This window comes from Oncorhynchus gorbuscha, linkage group LG02 (genome assembly GCF_021184085.1).
Source record: "Oncorhynchus gorbuscha isolate QuinsamMale2020 ecotype Even-year linkage group LG02, OgorEven_v1.0, whole genome shotgun sequence".
NCBI classification, from domain to species: Eukaryota; Metazoa; Chordata; class Actinopteri; order Salmoniformes; family Salmonidae; genus Oncorhynchus; species Oncorhynchus gorbuscha.
In genome coordinates, this window is record NC_060174.1 from 102759367 (window position 1) to 102781794 (window position 22428).

A 22428-nucleotide genomic window follows, 5' to 3' on the forward strand; every position below is an offset into this window, starting at 1 on the left:
GCCCATATCACATCGGGAATATGGTAACTTGCTAAAGTAACCGAGAATCATACATTACTTTTTACCATGGGGCTAGAACAAAGGGTGTTTGTTATAAAGTAGGTAGGTAGCTAATGACAAAAATGGAATGAAATGATTTCTAGTAGCTAGGCTTCATTAGAAGTGGCTATGGGAATATCTGCATGAACTAAAAATACATTTACATATTCAAATAATTTATGTAACTGATTATGCTTTATTAGACCTGCTAGATATGTGAGATAGAACTGCCATCTATTGGTCGCTATGGGGTACACCACAAAACTTCCCCTTTAAGAATTGATGTTGCCGGAAAAAAAATACTCTGTCCTTTTTTTTCTTCTCTATAAATTAGTGGTGGTGCTTGATCGAGTTGTATGGTTGTGTTTGTGGGAAACGATGTCGGAATATAAATACGGAGATTACGAGGTAAATGTACAGGGTTTACGTGACGATTTAACAGCTCGCTAAGATTAGCCACTGCTATAAAGGTAGCTTGCTCAGTGATTTTTAGCCACAGGAGCTATGCATGTATGTGAATGCACCTGCTAGCTTGCTATCCCCGGCTAGTTGGGGGTTGTATTCATTGGGCCAGTTGCTGAGTTTATCATACATGGTTAGTGTTTGTAAGGCGATATACCAACGTGATTTGTGCTAATACTGCACAATTTAAACACTTCCCTGCTAATTTACACGTTTAAGAAATGTTACTATTAAGTTGTGCCTTCATTTATTATAGTTATGCCAAAAGGTCAACTCTATTCTACTGAGACATTTTACTTATGTTCGTCTTTGTTAAAAAAAAATAGTTTTTATTGTTGCATTGTCGAGAAGGAACCCGCAAGTAAACATTTCGTTGGACTGTGTGTCCTCAACATAAGGACTAATATACATTTTGAGACCGTAACCAGTTGGACTCGCTTACCGGATCGCGGTGTCTCTACATCCGCGCAAACTCTCGCGAGACTAGAAACAGCTGATCCGGGAAGATGCGCAACAGAAATTATATAAACATTGGCGTTTATTGACTAAGCATAGTAGATCTTACATTTTGATATTTCTGTTGACATGAACGACAAGGAACTTAAAATACATTTCACTCCAGGGCACGTGGAGGTGGTGCAGGTAAAAGTAGAATCGATGGCATTTTTACTTTTGAGAGAGAATTGCTACGTTAGCTAATAACGTTACATCACTATTACAATGAATTCATCTAGCTAATCCTGTTGCCAACTAGTGATGGTCGAAGTTGTCTAGTTTGCCAGTAGATTTCAAATAAATTATTTATTTAGGCGAAGACTTGTAATGTCTCGAATCGTGTCTAATCGGTTTAGACTCATTAGGCACCCATTTTGGCACGGTTGTGTGACAGGAACTGAGGTGTATTCATTACTCCGAGTCTGTTGAAAAACGTTTCGCAATAGAAACCGTACATTGCAAACGCTCTTCAACCTGACGTAAGCGCTGTTGGGTTTCAACGGAAGTTGTAGTTTATTTTAATTGTGTGGTTTCCACGCTTTGCCATTCCAATCGGAATAGTTTGCGATCAAATAGTTTAAGAACAAAACGAAGCTCGATAGCATTTGGTGTAAACAGTTTCTGTTGCAGACGAAATGTTTTGCAACAGAATCGGCATAATGAATACACCCCTGTTAGCACGTATCAGTACATAGGTCAAAATGGAAATGAAAGATCGTTTTACAACATTAAGCTGTAAATGATTATATGAATTTCAAAATGTTTAGCTTCATATAACTGCAAGTTCATATGTGGATTACATCAGTTTTTATTGCCAGGAGTCATAACAAAAAAAATGTATAACTTAAGTTTTATTTTTCCTGTGTCTCTTCTTTAGGCGAATGTGGCCATCCCCTATAGGCGTGTGCTAGTGACAGGGGCCACAGGGCTGCTTGGGCGTGCGGTTTATAAAGAGTTCCAGAATAATGCCTGGAACACCTTGGGATGTGGGTACAGACGGGCTCAGCCCCGCTTCCTACGATGCAACCTAACGGACGAGGATGCTGTGCGAGCTGTCATTCGAGACTTCCAGGTGAGGATCGAAGTCTTGTCATTCTGTGTAGGCTGCATAATTCTGGAAGTACTGTATTCCTCGTGGGAATCATTGTCATCAGACATTTAGATGAAAGGCTAAACAGCCTAAAATGGGGATAAATGGCTTGGGTATCATTGTACATACATATTCCTTACTGTATTACCTTGTGTTGAATGTATTCTGTGTCATCAGCCCCATGTGATTGTGCACTGTGCGGCGGAGAGGAGGCCAGATGTGGTAGAGCAGCACACAGAGGCAGCCCTGAACCTAAATGTCCATGCATCAGGGACTTTAGCTAAAGAGTCAGGTGGGTCTGCTTTATTATCACAATCATACACACTGAGAATTCAGGATGCACAATTGCACAATTTAAGGTGTTTAATGTATACTTTTTGATATATATATATTGAACAAAAATATAAACGCAACAATTTCAAATATTTTACTAAGTTACAGTTCATAGAAGGAAATCGGTCAATTTAAATATATTTTATTACTAATCTATGGATTTCACATGACTGGTTAGGGGCACAGCCATGTGTGGGCTTGGGACATCATAGGCCAGCCCACTGGGGAGCTAGGCCCAGCCAATCAGAATGAGTTTTTTTCCCCCCACTAAAGGGCTTTATTAGAGTCAGAAATACTCATCAGCAGCATCCCCCAATCCCCAGACAATCCCTCAGGTGAAGAAGCTGAATGTGGAGGTCCTGGGCTGGCATGGGTACACGTGGGCTGGCATGGGTACACGTGGGCTGGCATGGGTACACGTGGGCTGGCATGGGTACACGTGGGCTGGCATGGGTACACGTGGGCTGGCATGGGTACACGTGGGCTGGCATGGGTACACGTGGGCTGGCATGGGTACACGTGGGCTGGCATGGGTACACGTGGGCTGGCATGGGTACACGTGGGCTGGCATGGTACACGTGGTCTGGCATGGTACACGTGGTCTGGCATGGTACACGTGGTCTGGCATGGTACACGTGGTCTGGCATGGGTACACGTGGGCTGGCATGGGTACACGTGGGCTGGCATGGGTACACGTGGGCTGGCATGGGTACACGTGGGCTGGCATGGGTACACGTGGGCTGGCATGGGTACACGTGGGCTGGCATGGGTACACGTGGGCTGGCATGGGTACACGTGGTCTGGCATGGGTACACGTGGTCTGGCATGGGTACACGTGGTCTGGCATGGGTACACGTGGTCTGGCATGGGTACACGTGGTCTGGCATGGGTACACGTGTTCTGCAGTTGTGAGGCCGGTTGGATATACCGCCAAATTCTCTAAAACGACATTGGAAGTGGCTTATGGTAGAGAAATGAACATTCAGTTCTCTGGGAACAGCTCTGGTCGATATTCCTGCAGTCAATTTGCACCCTCCCTCAACTTGAGACATCTGGTGTTGTGACAAAACTGGACATTGTAGGATAACCTTTTATTGTCCCCAGAACAAGGTGCACCTCTGTAATGATCATACTGTTTAATCAGCTTCTTGATATGCCACACCTGTCAACGTAACCACGCTGGTAAAGGAGACACGCTCACTAACCGGGATGTCAATGCATTTCTGCATTACATTTTTTGAGAGAAATAAGATTTTTGTTCATCTGGAAAATTCTGGGGATCTTTTATTTCAGCTCATGAAACATGGGACCAACACTTTACATGTTGCGTTTTATTTTTGTTCAATACAATAACTTAACTGTGCAGTTATGTTAAATAAAGAAATTCACAATGTTCAAAAAATGTAAATGAGCTCTTACTACAGTGCTAGTGTGCCATCGAGGTTGTTTGAAATATAATATTGCTATTAACAAGTTTCTAAAAAAAAAAAAGCATGTAGGCCTATGGTTTCTACAGTTCACTGAACAGATTGTCCTGTTTGTGTTGTGATATCTGAAGCTGGAGTCTTCCTCATCTACATCAGCACTGACTACGTGTTTGATGGTCGGAACCCTCCCTATGGAGAGAACGACACTCCTAATCCTTTAAATGTGTATGGCAAGTCCAAGGTAGCGGGGGAGAGTACGGTCCTGAGACACAGCCCTGGTGCGTCAACACTCTACTCATTCCTTTACTATCAGTGTCATTATGGTTGTCATTGTGTTTATCTTTCTTTTCCTACTCTATAGTCATTTGTAAGTCGCTCTGGATAAGAGCGTCTGCTAAATGACTTAAATGTAAATGTAATGTGTGACTTCTCACGCATCCTTGGCTCCCTGATCCCCAAATGTTAATCTGTAATTTCAATTCCTCCCCTGTGCAGGTGCGGCTGTGCTGCGAGTGCCCATACTGTACGGCGAGGTAGAGCGTGTGGATGAGAGCGCTGTGACGGTGCTGTGGGACAAGGTTCAGGATGGGACGGAGAGCTGCAATGTGGAGCACTGTCAGCAGCGCTTCCCCACCTACGTCAACGATGTGGCTCGAGTCTGCAGACAGATGGCTGAGCGGAGGCGCCAGGTGAGCTCAAACTGACTGGTTGATTGAACAGCCCATGAGGCAATGTCTATGGTCTGGTCCCTTCATTATATTAATTGTATCTTCTGCATGCGTTTGTGCTTTCCAGGACCCATCAATACGAGGGATCTTCCATTACTCTGGAAAGGAACAAATGACCAAATATGAAATGGCCTGTGCGATTGCAGATGCTTTCAACCTGCCCAGCAGTCATTTGATACCGGTATGATAGCCTGTGTGCATTTCCTTTTTCTGTTACTCATGAATAAATGTGTATTTATTGATCGGTCTCATCTCATGCTGTTTCTCCCACACAAATGCACTTAAAGATAATTCTCCATCTAAACATTATTTCCTGATGCTGTTTACCCCCCCCCCCCCCCCCCACTGCCTATGACCCTCTTCCACCCCAGATTACGGAGCAGCCTGCCGGTGCGGCGGCTCAGCGACCTCACAATGCCCGGCTGGAGTGTTCCCGTCTTGAGCTGCTGGGCCTCAGCGTGGAGCCCATCCCCTTTAAGACGGCAGTGAGAGATAGCCTCTGGCCCTTCCTGTACGACAAGCGCTGGAGGCAGACCGTCTTCCATTGATCGCCGTCAGGAGGCCAAACCCACTGGATCAAGAACAACCCTTTACCTACTTCAAGCTTTGACTTCTGCCTGCTCCTTAATTGAGAATGTATTTCACTGTGTATTAGGAAGTAACTGATTCAGAGAATTCATCGATTCTTTCCTGCTGGAATGAAAGCACATTGCCTGTGTACCTAACGCATGTAGTAATTTGACCATTTTGAGAATTTTGTTAGAATTCTAATTCATTAGCTACACATTCAATGTTCCCTTATCTGCTGGATCAATTAATTTAGGTCATTTATGTGAAGCCACTGTCAAACTGAAATGTCAAGTTTTCCATACCAATTAATGGCATTGTTAAATATATGTAGTCTAAAGATATTACTAAATACAGAATTTACTTTTTTAATTTTTGAAATATATTTTGTCAATGGGTTACTTAAAAGTATGTTTTTTTTACTCAAATGAAAAAATGCTTCTTTCTTCACACAAACCCAGACTGGGTTTCATTCAGTTGGTGAAGGAGACATTTTTTTGTTGTATTTATTAGTCTGTATCATGCACTATTTGTAATTCAAGCACAATATACAATCGTACTGAAAGACACAGCAAAAAATAAAGAGATCTGTATCGTGTGACGTTTAGTCCTGCTCCGTTTGTCTACCTCCTCAAAACGGTCTGAAGACGCTGCCTCTGATCCTAAACCTCTTGTGAAGTTGCCTATTGGAAGACTAAATCGCAATCTTTATCAGAGAACAGCAAGTAAAGGTTGTTTGAGAAATTATATTCTGTAATTGTCCATTTTTCTCTCATTAAAGCATTTAATGGTTTTATGATCTTAGATTCATTTTGGGGATTTTTAAAGTGAAATGTGCTTCTAAATCAAGAAATCCTAAGATTACCTGGGTTAACAATGTAAGAAATGTCATTAACCAAACACATAATCGGTCAGGAAACAGACCTCCAAGACTGAAATGTTATTTTTTTTTTCTCCATGAGCAACTGCTTGTTCAATGGCTCTTTAAACAAGGGAGTCAGCTGATAGGCCAATACCGCTTTCAAAACGCATGGAAATCTCTGACTTCAGTGTGTTCACGAAAACTGGGAATTTGTTTTTTTGAAAGGTTTTTCAACTCTATTTCAAATCTCAAGCTCTGGCATCTATCTTGAGCTGATTCCCTGTTCAAAACAACTGGGAACTCGGAAATGTCTGACTTCAGTGCTTTCAAGACCACTGGGAACTGTGCAAATAAAACTATCTCAGACTGGGGAAAATTCATTTTGAATGGTCATCCAACTCAAAGTTGTCTTGAAAGCACCATCAGAATATCTGACCTGAAGATAACCATGATTTCACCTGGTTTTTTTTCTGAGTTCCAAGTTGTCTTGAAAGCACCCATAGAGAATGATAAAGGCCTCTAGTGGCCAAAAGGCCATTTTAGAATGAGCAGTGCCATTGCAGACTTCCACCATTTTAATGTCAACTGGGTGGGACTTCCAACTATAATTGGCTGATTCATCCTGATGACCTTGTAGGAGTCATGTCATGAAGAAAATTGACTACTTCAAATGGACATTGCCTCAATGGCACAGCCCACACTGTCACATATGTTATAATGGCACAGCCCACACTGTCACATATGTTATAATGGCACAGCCCACACTGTCACATATGTTATAATGGCACAGCCCACACTGTCACATATGTTATAATGGCACAGCCCACACTGTCACATATGTTATAATGGCACAGCCCACACTGTCACATATGTTATAATGGCACAGCCCACACTGTCACATATGTTATAATGGCACAGATATAAAGACCTCTATCTACAGTTCCTTGCAAAAGTATTCCCAGACCTCAATTCAATTGAGAATATGTGGTATGACTTAAAGATTGCTGTACACCAGCGGAACCCATCCAATTTGAAGGAGTTGGAGCAGTTTTGCCTTGAAGATTGGACAAAATCCCAGTGTCTAGATCCCAGTGCCAAGCTTATAGAGACGTAACCCAAGAGACTTGCAGCTGTAATTACGGCAAAAGGTGGTTGTACAAAGTATTGACTTTGGGCGGGTGAATAGTTATGCACACTCATGTTTTCTCTCCTGGCTGAAAGTGGTGGAGAGATTGACTTCATCACAACTTTTATTTATGAGAATGCACCGAGCTGTTGAAAATTGAATGCACCGAGCTGTCTCTTTATACTACTGGCACACAGCTCAGACACCCATGTATACCACACAAGACATGCCACAAGAGGTCTCTTCACAATCCCCAAGTCCAGAACAGACTATGGGAGGCGCACAGTACCAAATAGAGCCATAACTACATGGAACTCTATTCCACATCAGGTAACTGACGCAAGCAGTAAAATTAGATTTTTTTAAATGATTAAAAAACACCTTATGTAACAGCGGGGACTGTGAAGCAACACACACATTGGCACAGACACACACACACACACACACACACACACACACACACACACACACACACACACACACACACACACACACACACACACACACACACACACACACACACACACACACACACACACACACACACACACACACACACACACACACACACACACACACACACACACAGATGTAGTACTGTAGATATGTGGTAGTGGTGGAGCATCTAATGGGGATCCTGAGGGCACACAGTGTGTTGTGAAATCTGTGAATGTATTGTAATGTTTTTGAAATTGTATAAACTGCCTTAATTTTGCTGGACCCCAGGAAGAGTAGCTGCTGCTTTGGCAGCATCTAATGGGGATCCATAATAAACCCCAGGAAGAGTAACTGCTGCTTTGGCAGCATCTAATGGGGATCCATAATAAACCCCAGGAAGAGTAGCTGCTGCTTAGGCAGCATCTAATGGGGATCCATAATAAACCCCAGGAAGAGTAGCTGCTGCTTAGGCAGGAACTCTCATTCACTAGATTGGACTGTTTTCAGTCAAACTTCAGCAGCATAAGCACATGCTCCCTTCCAAGTACAAGACAATGGAATCTGGCAGTCAAGTGTCATGGTTTTCTCATGGACTGTCTGACATATGGTCAGATCAACATTACTTGTCACATGGCCATATTTACAGTTTTCTGGTTGTTTTGTAATTCCTAGGCAGATTCATCTCGCTGTCTACAGATTCATTTTGATTAGCTCCCACCTCACATGGTCCCTGGCCCCTCTGCTCCAGGATACCCTGCCCACACGGCCCCTGGATACGAACTCCAGGGGTACCAACCCCAATTGTTCCCAGATCAGGGATGCCCCATTCAGAGCTTGAATGTCATGAGTGTCGTGAATGTCGTGAATGTCGCGAGTGTCGTGAATGTCGTGAGTGTCGTGAATGTCGTGAGTGTCGTGAGTGTCGTGAATGTCGTGAGTGTCGTGAGTGTCGCGAGTGTCGCGAGTGTCATTTACATTTACATTTAAGTCATTTAGCAGACGCTCTTATCCAGAGCGACTTACAAATTGGTGCATTCACCTTATGTCATAACATGGAGAGGCCTCGCACCGGTCAATTACTGATACAAGCTTTTTGTTATCACAACATTACGAACATGTATGTGTGTAGGGGAACACAGCATTGAATAACTCCTCTTCTTTGTCTTGCAGTTTGACGTTTTATTGTCATGAATCTTGCCCCGGAGGCAGAACTGAACGATATCTGCTAGATGGGCAGGCTGCTATGTCAAAATTTGGCTATTTCGTAAAAATTAATGAAACCAAATGTTTTTTTTGTCTTAATTTAAGGTTAGGGTTAGTCAATAGGGTTGGCACTGTGGTTAAGGTTAGGTCTAAAATGAGATTGTGCCAGCTAGTGACCAATCTGTAGAGCTGCCTCCAGGGCAAGATTCATAACAATAAATGCCAACCTGCCTTTGTCTTCCTCCCTGTCAGTGTATGTGGTGGAGGACAGGAGTTGAGATGGCGGAGGAGGAGGAGGGGAGCACGCCTGTCTCACGGCCTGTTGGACGGTCCTGTGCTGCTGCTGCTGTTTGTGGAACATGATAAACTGATCCCTGAGCCTAACAGTGTACAGCGGTTTTGACTAGGTGGAATACAGCTATGACCGGAAGTAAGTTTTTCATAGCAGGTTAGGAGAAGTAACGTACCAGGTTAGGAGAAGTAACGTAGCATGTTAGGAGAAGTAACGTAGCAGGTTAGGAGAAGTAACGTAGCAGGTTAGGAGAAGTAACGTAGCAGGTTAGGAGAAGTAACGTAGCAGGTTAGGAGAAGTAACGTAGCATGTTAGGAGAAGTAACGTACCAGGTTAGGAGAAGTAACGTACCACGTTAGGAGAAGTAACGTAGCAGGTTAGGAGAAGTAACGTAGCATGTTAGGAGAAGTAACGTAGCATGTTAGGAGAAGTAACGTAGCAGGTTAGGAGAAGTAACGTAGCAGGTTAGGAGAATTAGGTTAAAGTTAGGAAAAGGTTTAGCTAAATACTCTTCTAACCGGCTACGAAGTCACTTCCGGTCACAACTGTACTCTGTCTAGTCAAGACCGTGTACAACCCTCTGGGAGTTTCAACTGATTTTTCACTTCCTGTTTCCGTCTCTTTTTTGTGGTAACTTTATTATGCTCGCTAAATTGTTGCACACTTGACTTTGTACGTCATATGCCAAAGAAAAACAGGAACACTCAAAGTATTAAAGCAAACTTTCGTTTAAAAAAAGATTTGTCACGTCTTCACCAAAGAAAAATGTCTCAATAAAGGATGAGTAATCAGTTGAATTAATAACAGTTGACATTTAATTGTTGTTAGTTTTTCAGATTGGAGATGTAGGAAACTCAAGTTTCTCTTTCAGTCAATAATAACAAATATTTGCTTTTCATGGTAAAGAAAACTATGTAAGGTAACTAAGGAACTTCCCAAAAAAAACAAGTTAAATCATTCAAACAACAGACTAGTCAAAGGAGGTGCTACAGTTAAAACCAGTTATAGCTGGTTTACAGTTTTACAGTTAGCTATACTAAACACATGTAAATATGTGCCTTTTAGCTGTGCGTTAGTCAGGTGGCTGTTTGCACAACTCATTTTGGGCTGTGCTCCTCACCTCACTGGCTTAAAGCTCTCACATGTGGGCTGAGTGTGGGGCCAGAGAGTGTTTGTATGTCTTTTGTATTTCAGTCATTCTGTGAGTTCAGATCTAAGCCCCTTTTACACCTGGTGCTAACATGTGTCCTGATCTTGTCCACATTCTGAATGTGCCCACATCTTTAGAACTAACTGTAGACGATAACTGATTGTGATCCTTTGTCGTGATGTGTTTAGTTCTATATTTTTATTTTTAATCCCAGCCCACATCCACACAGGAGGCCTTTCGCCTTTTGGTAGGCCGTCATTGTAAATAAGAATTTGTTCTTAACTGACTTGCCAAGATAAACAAATAAAGATTTTCCTGACCACCTCTGGAGGTATTTTGGGACGTGTTATAATGTATCAAGATCTCTTACAAGCGTATACAGATTTGGATTATCAAACCATTTAAACCGTCCCTCTAAAATCATTGACAGGTAGCACCATTGACTCGAGGCTTTCAATATTTGTCTTAAAATAAAAATGTGAATTACACTGAAATATATACATTTTTGAGAAAGAGGATCATCAAGATTAGAACCGATGACCTTCTGTCCAGTGTCTAGTCCACTGTGCCAGCCGTTTCATTTATTAGTCCGAAAGCTGTTCAGTCAGAAAGTTATAAACTTATAAACTTAAAAATGTGATTAGTTAAGAATGTTGGAAAACCAAAGTCTCAACTGGAATTTCGAACTCGCAACTTTTCAGGTCACAGCCTGCGTTTAATGCTGCATTCGTAACCAAATGGGAAGGTGGTGATTACCACTTGTGAATTCGTAAATACCAGTTGGATGCATTCACGTGCTTTGAACTCGTTGAGAAACGGTCGATTGGCTAATGGCCAACGAGCTACGTCAACCATAAACTAAAAGTACAACTATCATGCTTGTAAACAAATTAGTGTTTTAAAAAAAACATATTAATAGATAGCTTTTTATAAATAATGTTCTTCAACATTTAACTGCCTGAAAATGCTTTAAGAGATAATTACTCAAACAGAAGGATGCTATATTAGCTAGCTGGCTATGACTATCCAACACGGGAACTCTTCCAAGTCAAGATAAGCTTTCAGTTTTACAAATGTATTGCCACTGTGGCCCACCGGTGTAACTGCTAAACTGCTTACTGAGTGTACAATGTCACATTACAGTATGACTGTAGTGGGTTTACTAACATGTTAGCTCTATTAGCTATGTTGACTACAACATTACTTTAGCTAACATGGTGACAACGATGTAGGTTGAGTGGAGCGAATGGTTTTGCTTGGAAAGGTTTTCTTGCCTGGTCACAGAAAGCTGATGTGTTGTGCATTGACTTTCACAAGAGAAGGGAAAAGGTGAAAGGAGGAAAGCGTGTAGACGGCTTGAAGGAATACAACGAGCTGCTTGTATGTGGCTATGAAAGTAAACTGTTTTCGTGTGATCAGGGGTGTATTCATTCCGCCGATTCTGTTGAAAAATGTTTCTTAAACGGAAGCAAAACGGGGATAAACATACCTGAATTTGTCCAATAGAAACTTTCGTTTGCAACTTTTAGACTAATGACTACACCCTAGATCAGCTAGATGCAGGCAAGAGTGTGCAATCTGGTATTGAATGTGTCACTGTTTGTACACGTGTCACTGTCTGTCATCTCAAATCTTTCTTTCAACCTGTGTGCACCTACGTTGTAAACCTTCATTCATAGGTTGGGTTGAAGAAACCTCATGATGGGTACAGGGTAATTGGAGTATCATGTAGTAGCCTAAACCTATTGATGTTACATTGAACTGGGTTAATGGAATATGAGCGACAGTCATCCAATATGCTGTAATAGAAATGAGGCCATGCTCATAAAAAAATGTAATGTCCTCCCTCATCATAAACGTCACCAACCGCCACTGATGAGGCTTTAGACAGGGAGCAGTGAGTTTGATCTGCATGAGGTGCAACTCGTCCAGAACATTATGACCTGCTGAGTATCTGTCCTGACCCCATGTTCTATAGATTATTTTACTGTCATGGAGGCCCTCAGGCTGATATGCAAATGGGGATGTTAATGATTACAGATGCTTGTTAGCTTGGAGCCGGACCGTTCTCGACATCACTGCTGTACTCCAGTCAGTCTTTATACGGCAGAGGTCAGGGTTCAAAGATTCTTCTGGCAGGTGATAATTAAACCTGTAAAAATAGCTTGGGAGCCATGAGAACCCACTGCAGCTGACAGGAAGTGGTTTGCCTCCAATGATCTCAATTGGAATGATACAACACCCGCCTTTAATCTTAATTTACCTCAGCATTACCAAGGAAGCCAATTTTACCTGCCACTCAGCATTTGGCAGATTAATTTGCTTTGATTTATTCGCAATTTTCAAAGTTTAGGCTAATGATAAAAATAGTGGAAGTTAGTCCACCACTGTCCCCAGGGAAGCACGTCGAACCACAGCTCCTTGCCGAAAGAGGGAAAAGAACAGCCCATGCAACATGAAAAACCAAGTTTATTCTGATAAACTTCCCACATAATCCTCACCCTAGTGTAAAGAATGGTTCATGATACCTATTCATGTACATATTGACATCCATACTGTGGTTCTTCACAGTGAAAATATACGTTTTACAGATATTGGGTGTGGTTACTAGGTAAAAAAAAAAAAAAGCTCCCGTGTTGAAAGGGGAGGTTCCAGTTTGACCAATCAAATGTAAAAGGTTCGAGTTTGACCAATCAAATGTAATAAATAAATGTAAGTAGACACTCTTCTAGGGATTTTCACAGAACAATAGTAAAGTCTCTTCTTATGAGAAATGTACAAATTAGACCGCTTTCAGGACATGGATCTGTGTTGCTGAATGAATGTACACATTTAACTTGGTAATGTGTAAGGAAACAGGTTTCACAGTTGTAAAGACAAAAAAAAATGTAAACAATATCAAAACACGACATACACCACATTGTCCGTAACATGTTGTCTTGGGCTGCAAATATTAAATCAAAAACAAACATCAAGAATACTTTCATATTTTACAAAAAAAGAAAATAATGTCTTCCTCAATACAAATTCATCATGATTGTCATATAGTGCAAAGAAAAAGAGCAAGAAAAATAAAACGGATTAAAATAAATAGCATTCTGAGTCCATTTCTATTTTTTAAGTGAGAGAGGGCTTCCTGACTGATCTTGGCAGTCAACAACAAGTGAAAGTCTTATTTCAAAGTCTACTGCACGGGAACATACAAATCTACATACATGTCACATCCTCAATATCTGTCTTTGTTCAATTAAACCATATATTACTATGTACTTTGAATGAAGAACAACTGAGCGTCCTTAAACATTGTTCATGGCTATGATGGCTCTTTGTTCTCCAGACAGCGGTCTGAGACAGTTGAAGAGTTGATTAGCCATTAGAAAGAAAAGCCTTGACTGGGTTGCCATTGTCTGTGCTGTGTTGAGTACGTCTGATTAGATGTTTGAAAGCAGTTAACTTTTTCCTCATTGGCATCAATACCAATCCCTCCCCCCCCAAAAAAATGTAAAAAGATTTTCTAGTTTTTCCAAAATCCCTTTTTTTCCCCTCTTAAAAAAGTAAGTTCCTTATCGTTAGTAGTTAAGGGTGCTTTTTCTAAATCATTGTCTGAACTCATTCAGGCGCTGTTTTAACCTTCAGCAAGACATCTGTTTTGTGAGATCGTGTCCTCTCAAGATGCCCCTGCAGCACTGCCAGGGAAACCCCCTTTACTCTCCCTAGGAGAAGAAGTGTCAAAGGGGCGGAGCTCTGTTACCTCTTGCCCACCTCGTTCTGTCTGAGGAACTGGATGTTGTTGCTGCTGTCTGCCAGTTCTGGGTACTGCTCCACAGGCAGCACATAGTACCCATCGTAGCCTGGCACCTTCCCTGTTGCCAGGAGCTGCTGACTCTCTCCCTCTGCCCACAGCCTCCCTCCCTCTCTGCTCTCTTTCAGATGTTGCTGCTCTCTCATCCAGGCCCCCGACAGGGCTCTCTGGTGGGCCTGCTCTAGCAGGCGACCCCTCTCCTTCTCCAGCACGTCAGCCGCTAGGCCGTAACGTACACTCAGGGACAACGCCACCGTGTGGATCTCCACAGTGACACCCCGGCGAGAGCGTCCGCTGACAGTCACGTTAACGCCGTTCTCCAGGGATTTCCTCCCACCACTCAGCCCCAGAGAAAGCAGGTCACTGTCAGCCAGGCCCAGCTTCACAAAGAAGTGGCAGTCCTTCCCGTCTATGGTGTAGTGGGTCCCCTCCAGATAGACGGCGTTGTTCAGGACCTGGGCCACTTTACGGCTGTCCTCGCTGGCCAGGCCTGATACACCAGTCATCACATGGCCCTCCTTGATGGCCAGCATCATGCCCCGGCCCACGATGGGGATCTTGGTGCCGAACCAGTAGCCAGGCTTGTCTTGTTTGGTCCGGCGCTCCTTGTTGAGCAACCTCCCCTCCAGAGCCATGAAGGCCTGGTTGTGGCGCTCTACTGCATGCTGCACCCCGGTGATCAGCTGGAGACAGTAGAGAGTCAGGCCAGACTGTTATATTTCAATGAATTAACATGAATTACATTGAGATTCGCCTGTGTAGTCTTAGTTATCAGTAGGTGAAATATGTATTTTATAAATGACTCACCGGAGCCGTCTCGCAGTCCTGGCTCGCCAGTAGTTCATAAGGTGGGTCAACAAAATCCATGGGGTGTCTGGGGAAGCCTGGTATGATGTTACTGAGCTGGAAACCAAACATCACCAACCAGCTCTTCACGTCTGCAAAATAGAATTCAAAACACGTCAAGATGTCACAACACAATCACCTGATGGATTGGGTTTGTAAGAACAGGTCATAAAGGAAAACAAACAAAAATCATTGTTACCTGTCACATAGCTCTTGATGTCTATCATATCACTGAGTGGGTTGTTGTTCTTGAACATGTACAGGTTGAATGGGGCGGGGTCCTTGCCGATCTTAGGTAGGAGTTTATGGTCTGGAGCAGTCCACCTGCCTGCCAGCACATCGTAGTCTCTCTGGGCAAAGTGCACCAGCTTGGTGAGGGGGTCGTAGAGCCCTCCGTGGAAGCCCACCACCATGTTGAAGTCAGGGTTGGAGTCGTGGTACACCTCCCCGTAGGCAGTGTACTGCAGCTGCTTGACCATGTGTCCGTTGCTGCTGAACACGGCGAGCGGCGTGCCCGTGTTGTCCGCGCCGATGTAATACTCCTCTCCTCCAGTCACCTCCATGGCAAACAGATGACCCTGCAGGTCGTAGTAGAACGAGGTGATCTCCCCTCCGGAGTGGTTGTACACGTGGGTGATCCTGCCGGGGTAGTTGAGGTCAGCGTAGAAGAACTGCAGGTGCTCTCCCTTGTTGGTCTTTCTGGAGACGCGGCGGCCCAGGCCGTCGTAGCGGTAACGCACGCTCCACCCCGCGGGCGTGCGGCTGTACGCCTGCTCCAGCAGCCCGTTGGAGTTGTAGTTGAACACGTCGGCGCCGCGCTGGCTCAGGACGCCGTCCTCGTCCACGCGGTACTGCATGTCGCCCAGGCGGGTGATGCGGTCTCGCAGGTCGTAGCGCAGCGGTAGCAGGCGGGCGCTGTTCCCAGGGTTCAGCAGGTGCAAGTTGCCGTTCAGGTCGTAGCTGTAACGCCAGGTGGACCAGTCGTTGACCTTGACCCCGACAAGCTGTCCGTCACCGTCGTACTCATAGCGGTACTGTGTGGTGTTGGCATACGGCCCGATCTTCAGCTCTCTCTTGATGACCCGGCCCATGCTGTCATACTGCACTGTCATCCAGTACATGAGCGAGCGGAAGATCTCGTACTGCACCTCTTTGATGCGGCCGTGGGCATCAAAGTGCTTGCTGAGGGTCATCACTGCCGTGGTGATTATCTGGTTGATGTCATAGTAGATAATGCCAAACTTGCCAAAGTGCTCCACCTTGCCTGAGATCTCGTCGTAGCGGTAGAGGTCTAAGGGCAGGGGCGTCTCACCGATCACAGGCTTGATGCTGGCCACACGGAAGCTGTTGTCGTGGTAGGTGTAGTCGAAGCGGGCGTTGACCATGCCCTCTTCAGAGAAGCGATACATCTGTCTGTCCACTAGGGGGCCTATCTTCCGGTAACGGATGGTGCAGGAGAACCCCCCGCTCTGCAGGTTGACCATCTTCAATACGCCGGTCGTATCGTCGTAGCCGAACGTAACGGCTGTGCCGTCGTACAGAACCTCAGACAGCTTGGCCAGCTTGCCGTACCTGTAGATGACGCGTCGGCCCGTGCCCAGGTAGAAGGTGGCACGCGGTCGTCCGTCCTCGCTGAAGTCGTGGATGACGGTGGCGTTGCTCTCGGGAGGGTTGTAGATGTTGCGGATGTAGCCGACGGAGACGTGGGTGGACATGGTGTGTCTGGCCATGCTGGGCATGGTGACAGAGTTGAGACGCCCCGAGGTGTCAAACTCAAACACGTACTGTTTCTGACTCTGCTGGAGGAGCAGCACCATGGACTGAGGAGAGATGGGGAAAAAAAGGCATATTTACTGTTTGATTCTGTACTGTAGTCTGGACACCTTGAAAAACATAAACAACAAAACTCAGAGACAGGCAAGAGTGGAAAACTGTCTGGCACTTTGTTCTCAGGCAACTAACAGTACACACAGAGACACACAGAGACACACAGATACACAGAGACACACAGAGACACACAGACAGAGACACACAGAGACACACAGATACACACAGAGACACACAGATACACACAGAGACACACAGATACACACAGAGACACACAGAGACACACAGACACACAGAGACACACAGAGACACACAGAGACACACAGAGACACACAGAGACACACAGATACACACAGAGACACACAGAGACACATAGACACACAGAGACACAGAGAGACACGCAGACGCACAGAGACACACAGACACACAGAGACACACACACACACACCCAGTAGTGTATCAGAATGCCTCACCCTGTCCAGATAGCTGAAGCTCCACACCTTGCCGTCCACGAAGGTGCGTGAGAGGATGCGTCCGAAGGTGTCGAACTCGCTCCTCTGGCTCATGCTGCCTCTCTGCAGGCCCACCAGGCGTCCGGTGGGGGAGTAGGACACGTTGACCACAGCCAGGCTGCTGCTGGGCAGCCAGGTGGCCGGACGGCTCTGCTGGTCATACATGATCCTCAGCGTGAACTTACGGTGGTCGTCATAGATCTTCTCTGTGCGAGTGTTGCGGTCAAAATCAATGGAGAGGAGGTTCCTGCCGTGGGCCTGTGGAGAGAGAGGAAGGACATTACATTAGTCACAGAAACCTGTGGAGAGAGAGGAAGGACATTACATTAGTCACAGATACCTGTGGAGAGAGAGGAAGGACATTACATTAGTCACAGATACCTGTGGAGAGAGAGGAAGGACATTACATTAGTCACAGATACCTGTGGAGAGAGAGGAAGGACATTACATTAGTCACAGAAACCTGTGGAGAGAGAGGAAGGACATTACATTAGTCACAGATACCTGTGGAGAGAGAGGACATTACATTAGTCACAGATACCTGTGGAGAGAGAGGAAGGACATTACATTAGTCACAGATACCTGTGGAGAGAGAGAAATTACATTAGTCACAGGTACCTGTGGAGAGAGAGGAAGGACATTACATTAGTCACAGATACCTGTGGAGAGAGAGGAAGGACATTACATTAGTCACAGGTACCTGTGGAGAGAGAGGAAGGACATTACATTAGTCACAGGTACCTGTGGAGAGACAGGAAGGACATTACATTAGTCACAGATACCTGTGGAGAGAGAGGAAGGACATTACATTAGTCACAGAAACCTGTGGAGAGAGAGGAAGGACATTACATTAGTCACAGATACCTGTGGAGAGAGAGGAAGGACATTACATTAGTCACAGATACCTGTGGAGAGAGAGGAAGGACATTACATTAGTCACAGATACCTGTGGAGAGAGAGGAAGGACATTACATTAGTCACAGATACCTGTGGAGAGAGAGGAAGGACATTACATTAGTCACAGATACCTGTGGAGAGAGAGGAATGACATTACATTAGTCACAGATACCTGTGGAGAGAGAGGACATTACATTAGTCACAGGTACCCGTGGAGAGAGAGGAAGGACATTACATTAGTCACAGATACCTGTGGAGAGACAGGAAGGACATTACATTAGTCACAGGTACCTGTGGAGAGACAGGAAGGACAGTACATTAGTCACAGATACCTGTGGAGAGACAGGAAGGACATTACATTAGTCACAGGTACATGTGGAGAGACAGGAAGGACATTACATTAGTCACAGATACCTGTGGAGAGAGAGGAAGGACATTACATTAGTCACAGGTACCTGTGGAGAGAGAGGAAGGACATTACATTAGTCACGGATACCTGTGGAGAGACAGGAAGGACATTACATTAGTCACAGATACCTGTGGAGAGAGAGGAAGGACATTACATTAGTCACAGATACCTGTGGAGAGAGAGGAAGGACATTACATTAGTCACAGGTACCTGTGGAGAGAGAGGAAGGACATTACATTAGTCACAGATACCCGTGGAGAGCGAGAAAGGACATTACATTAGTCACAGATACCTGTGGAGAGAGAGGAAGGCCATTACATTAGTCACAGGTACCCGTGGAGAGAGAGGAAGGACATTACATTAGTCACAGATACCCGTGGAGAGCGAGAAAGGACATTACATTAGTCACAGATACCTGTGGAGAGAGAGGAAGGCCATTACATTAGTCACAGGTACCCGTGGAGAGAGAGGAAGGACATTACATTAGTCACAGGTACCCGTGGAGAGAGAGGAAGGACATTACATTAGTCACAGATACCTGTGGAGAGAGAGGAAGGACATTACATTAGTCACAGATACCTGTGGAGAGAGAGGAAGGACATTACATTAGTCACAGATACCTGTGGAGAGAGAGGAAAGACATTACATTAGTCACAGATACCTGTGGAGAGAGAGGAATGACATTACATTAGTCACAGATACCTGTGGAGAGAGAGGACATTACATTAGTCACAGGTACCCGTGGAGAGAGAGGAAGGACATTACATTAGTCACAGATACCTGTGGAGAGACAGGAAGGACATTACATTAGTCACAGGTACCTGTGGAGAGACAGGAAGGACAGTACATTAGTCACAGATACCTGTGGAGAGACAGGAAGGACATTACATTAGTCACAGGTACATGTGGAGAGACAGGAAGGACATTACATTAGTCACAGATACCTGTGGAGAGAGAGGAAGGACATTACATTAGTCACAGGTACCTGTGGAGAGAGAGGAAGGACATTACATTAGTCACAGTCACGGATACCTGAGAGAGGAAGGACACTGGTACCTGTGGAGAGAGAGGAAGGACATTACATTAGTCACAGGTACCTGTGGAGAGACAGGAAGGACATTACATTAGTCACAGATACCTGTGGAGAGAGAGGAAGGACATTACATTAGTCACAGGTACCTGTGGAGAGAGAGGAAGGACATTACATTAGTCACAGATACCCGTGGAGAGCGAGAAAGGACATTACATTAGTCACAGGTACCTGTGGAGAGAGAGGAAGGACATTACATTAGTCACAGATACCTGTGGAGAGAGAGGAAGGACATTACATTAGTCACAGGTACCCGTGGAGAGAGAGGAAGGACATTACATTAGTCACAGGTACCCGTGGAGAGAGAGGAAGGACATTACATTAGTCACAGGTACCCGTGGAGAGAGAGGAAGGACATTACATTAGTCACAGATACCTGTGGAGAGAGAGGAAGGACATTACATTAGTCACAGGTACCCGTGGAGAGAGAGGAAGGACATTACATTAGTCACAGATACCTGTGGAGAGAGAGGAAGGACATTACATTAGTCACAGGTACCTCATCCATTTTAGAATAAGGCTGTAAAGTATATAGATTTTTTAAGTCAAGGGGTCTGAATACACTGTATATATATTTAAATACAACATTGTAAATTGTATATTGTAGCTCTATTTTTCTTCTTCAGTGACACATGCGATCATACAGAGATGGCCTTTAGTCTGACAGACAACAAGCTGCATTAAGAAAACCTCCAGAAATGGATTGGCATCACAGCACTCCATCTTACCCTCAACTTCCTGCCATATATGGTCACTTTACTTTTGATCACTTCCTTCCTCATCCTCCACTCGATGGAATTCAGCCCGCTGTCGGTGGGCAGAGTGATGTTACGCCGACCAATCGTAGGGCTGACTGCGCCGGCTAGGATGTGGGGCTCTGTGTGGAAACTGAGGCCCATGCCGTTGGCATACGACACCCGCAGAGTGCCATTGTAACCGAACTGGTAGTTGTTCCGTACTTGGTCTGCAGGGGGAGCAGCAGACACACGTATACACACGCAGACACACACACACACACACGCACACACACACACACACACACACACACACACACACACACACACACACACACACACACACACACACACACACACACACACACACACACACACACACACACACACACACACACACACACACACACACACACACACACACACACACACACTATAAGAGAAGTGAGACCCTAAAAGCCATGTTTTATTACAGAGATTCCATTTGATGTGATTGAATGCTCTGCATTAGAGGAAACGTGGTCTCTGGATGTGTGTACTTTACTCCCAGACAATAACAAGTCTCCTCTCTCAGAACGACATGACCAAAGATAAGAGGTTTTTTTTTTTTAGTCTCTCAGCCAAATGCAGAACATGAGCCTTTTATTCCATTTCCAGGCAGTAACGAGATCACGGACGAAAAAAGGGTATCTGGAAACAAAAATAATCCATGGAGTTTAACACGAGGAAAACCTTTGGAAACACGTCTAACAAAAACAAGAGTAACTCAAAACCAGCTCTTAACATCTTTCAAAACTCAAATTTATCTCCTTGAAACAGGAGAAGTAAACTTATCTGCGATCCTTTTAAAGACCGATTTACTTTGGAGACGCCATTTCAGTCAGAACTCCCACATCAGATTGAAATAAAGTGTGCAGTTAGAGGTAGACAAGTCAGTTTGCCCTCTTTTACGAGCCCCCCCCCCCTACCCCCCAGGGTAGACTTTCATATCAATCTCTTCAATTCTTATTCTCACGACCCCAGTCGTTTCCAGACGTACAGATGAAATGGCATTTATTTTCTGTCACACCCCCGTGGGTCAGTGGGGAAATCCGCTCTCTATTGCTCTCTCTCCCTCCCCGCTAAACGGCTGTAATAACCTCTGGGATCAGGGGCCGTCTTGTCGGGCAGCATCATGACGAAAATTCCAATTCGTAGAATATATTTTTTTCATGAGAATTATATTTTTTTTGTTGGGGGGGGGGTGACATTGTTAGTTACCTTGCACCACGATGTAGGACGCCTCCGCAGAGGACAAGTTGGTGATGACCGTGACGGCATCGTCTCTGCTGGAGCGATCCACGTCGACGTTGACGGATTGCTCCATCTCCCGGTGCAGGCTGGTCACCACTCCCGTCGGGTAGGTGACGTTAGTCAGACGTCCCTCACTGTCATACCTGCACGAGGGGAAAGGAAGAGGACGGAGCTGAGTCAAGTAGACATGGAGGGGAAAAAATCCTTCACACGTGTGCTGGGAAACAAAGCTTGGTTGTTTAATCAAACGTGAGACCAACAGATGTACTCTAGTACTCAGTGTAGTACCAGTGTCAGATACCAGATGGTGACAGTGACATAACCATACTGTTGATTTGACAGAATCCAGACCTCTCTCTCTCTCTCTCTCTCTCTCTCTCTCTCTCTCTCTCTCTCTCTCTCTCTCTCTCTCTCTCTCTCTCTCTCATTATTTCCATGGTGATTACTCATTTACTTCAGCCCACATGAACATGTGAGTTATATCACTGAATTGTTCTTTTACCCAGTCACATTACACATATATTCACACAGAACATTGGTCCAATAAACGGAAGGTTGTTGGATCGAATCCCTGAGCAAAACGAATCTCCTCGTTTTGCCCCTGAGCAAAGTAGTTAACCCACTGTTCCCCGGGCTCTGAAGACGTGGATTGTTCCCATCCCCCCCTTCATTCAGTTCGACAACTGACCAGGTATCCCCCTTTCATTCAGTTGGACAACTGACCAGGTATCCCCCCTTCATTCAATTGGACAACTGACCAGGTATCCCCCTTCATTCAGTTGTACAACTGACCAGGTATCCCCCTT

At 44.7% G+C, this 22428-nt stretch overlaps 1 protein-coding gene and 1 pseudogene across 2 annotated transcripts; one reads left to right on the forward strand and one right to left on the reverse strand.

Moving 5' to 3' along the window:
- The first annotated feature begins 299 nt into the window (after positions 1-299).
- mat2b (methionine adenosyltransferase II, beta) lies at positions 300-5742 on the forward strand. Of its 2 annotated transcripts, none has more exons than XM_046298510.1 (7): positions 300-447; positions 1874-2068; positions 2264-2378; positions 3978-4124; positions 4342-4535; positions 4642-4755; positions 4946-5742. In XM_046298510.1, the coding sequence occupies exons 1-7, from the start codon at positions 322-324 to the stop codon at positions 5120-5122; spliced, it is 1068 nt and encodes a 355-aa protein (XP_046154466.1). In that variant the 5' UTR covers positions 300-321; the 3' UTR covers positions 5123-5742. The 2 variants fall into 2 exon arrangements, with proteins under 2 accessions (XP_046154466.1, XP_046154474.1); XM_046298518.1 differs by lacking the exon at positions 300-447 and adding an exon at positions 986-1143.
- Positions 5743-9880: 4138 nt separating this feature from the next.
- The window catches only part of LOC124014551, a 181734-nt pseudogene continuing 169186 nt past the window's right edge, over positions 9881-22428 (reverse strand).

Bases quoted from the DNA above. Each gene is read 5' to 3' on its own strand.
- mat2b (XM_046298510.1), top strand. From the start codon at position 322: ATGTTGCCGGAAAAAAAATACTCTGTCCTTTTTTTTCTTCTCTATAAA. The intron at 4,536-4,641 runs GTGAGCTCAAAC...TGTGCTTTCCAG, and splicing joins TGGCTGAGCGGAGGCGCCAG to GACCCATCAATACGAGGGAT. The intron at 4,756-4,945 runs GTATGATAGCCT...CTTCCACCCCAG, and splicing joins CCAGCAGTCATTTGATACCG to ATTACGGAGCAGCCTGCCGG.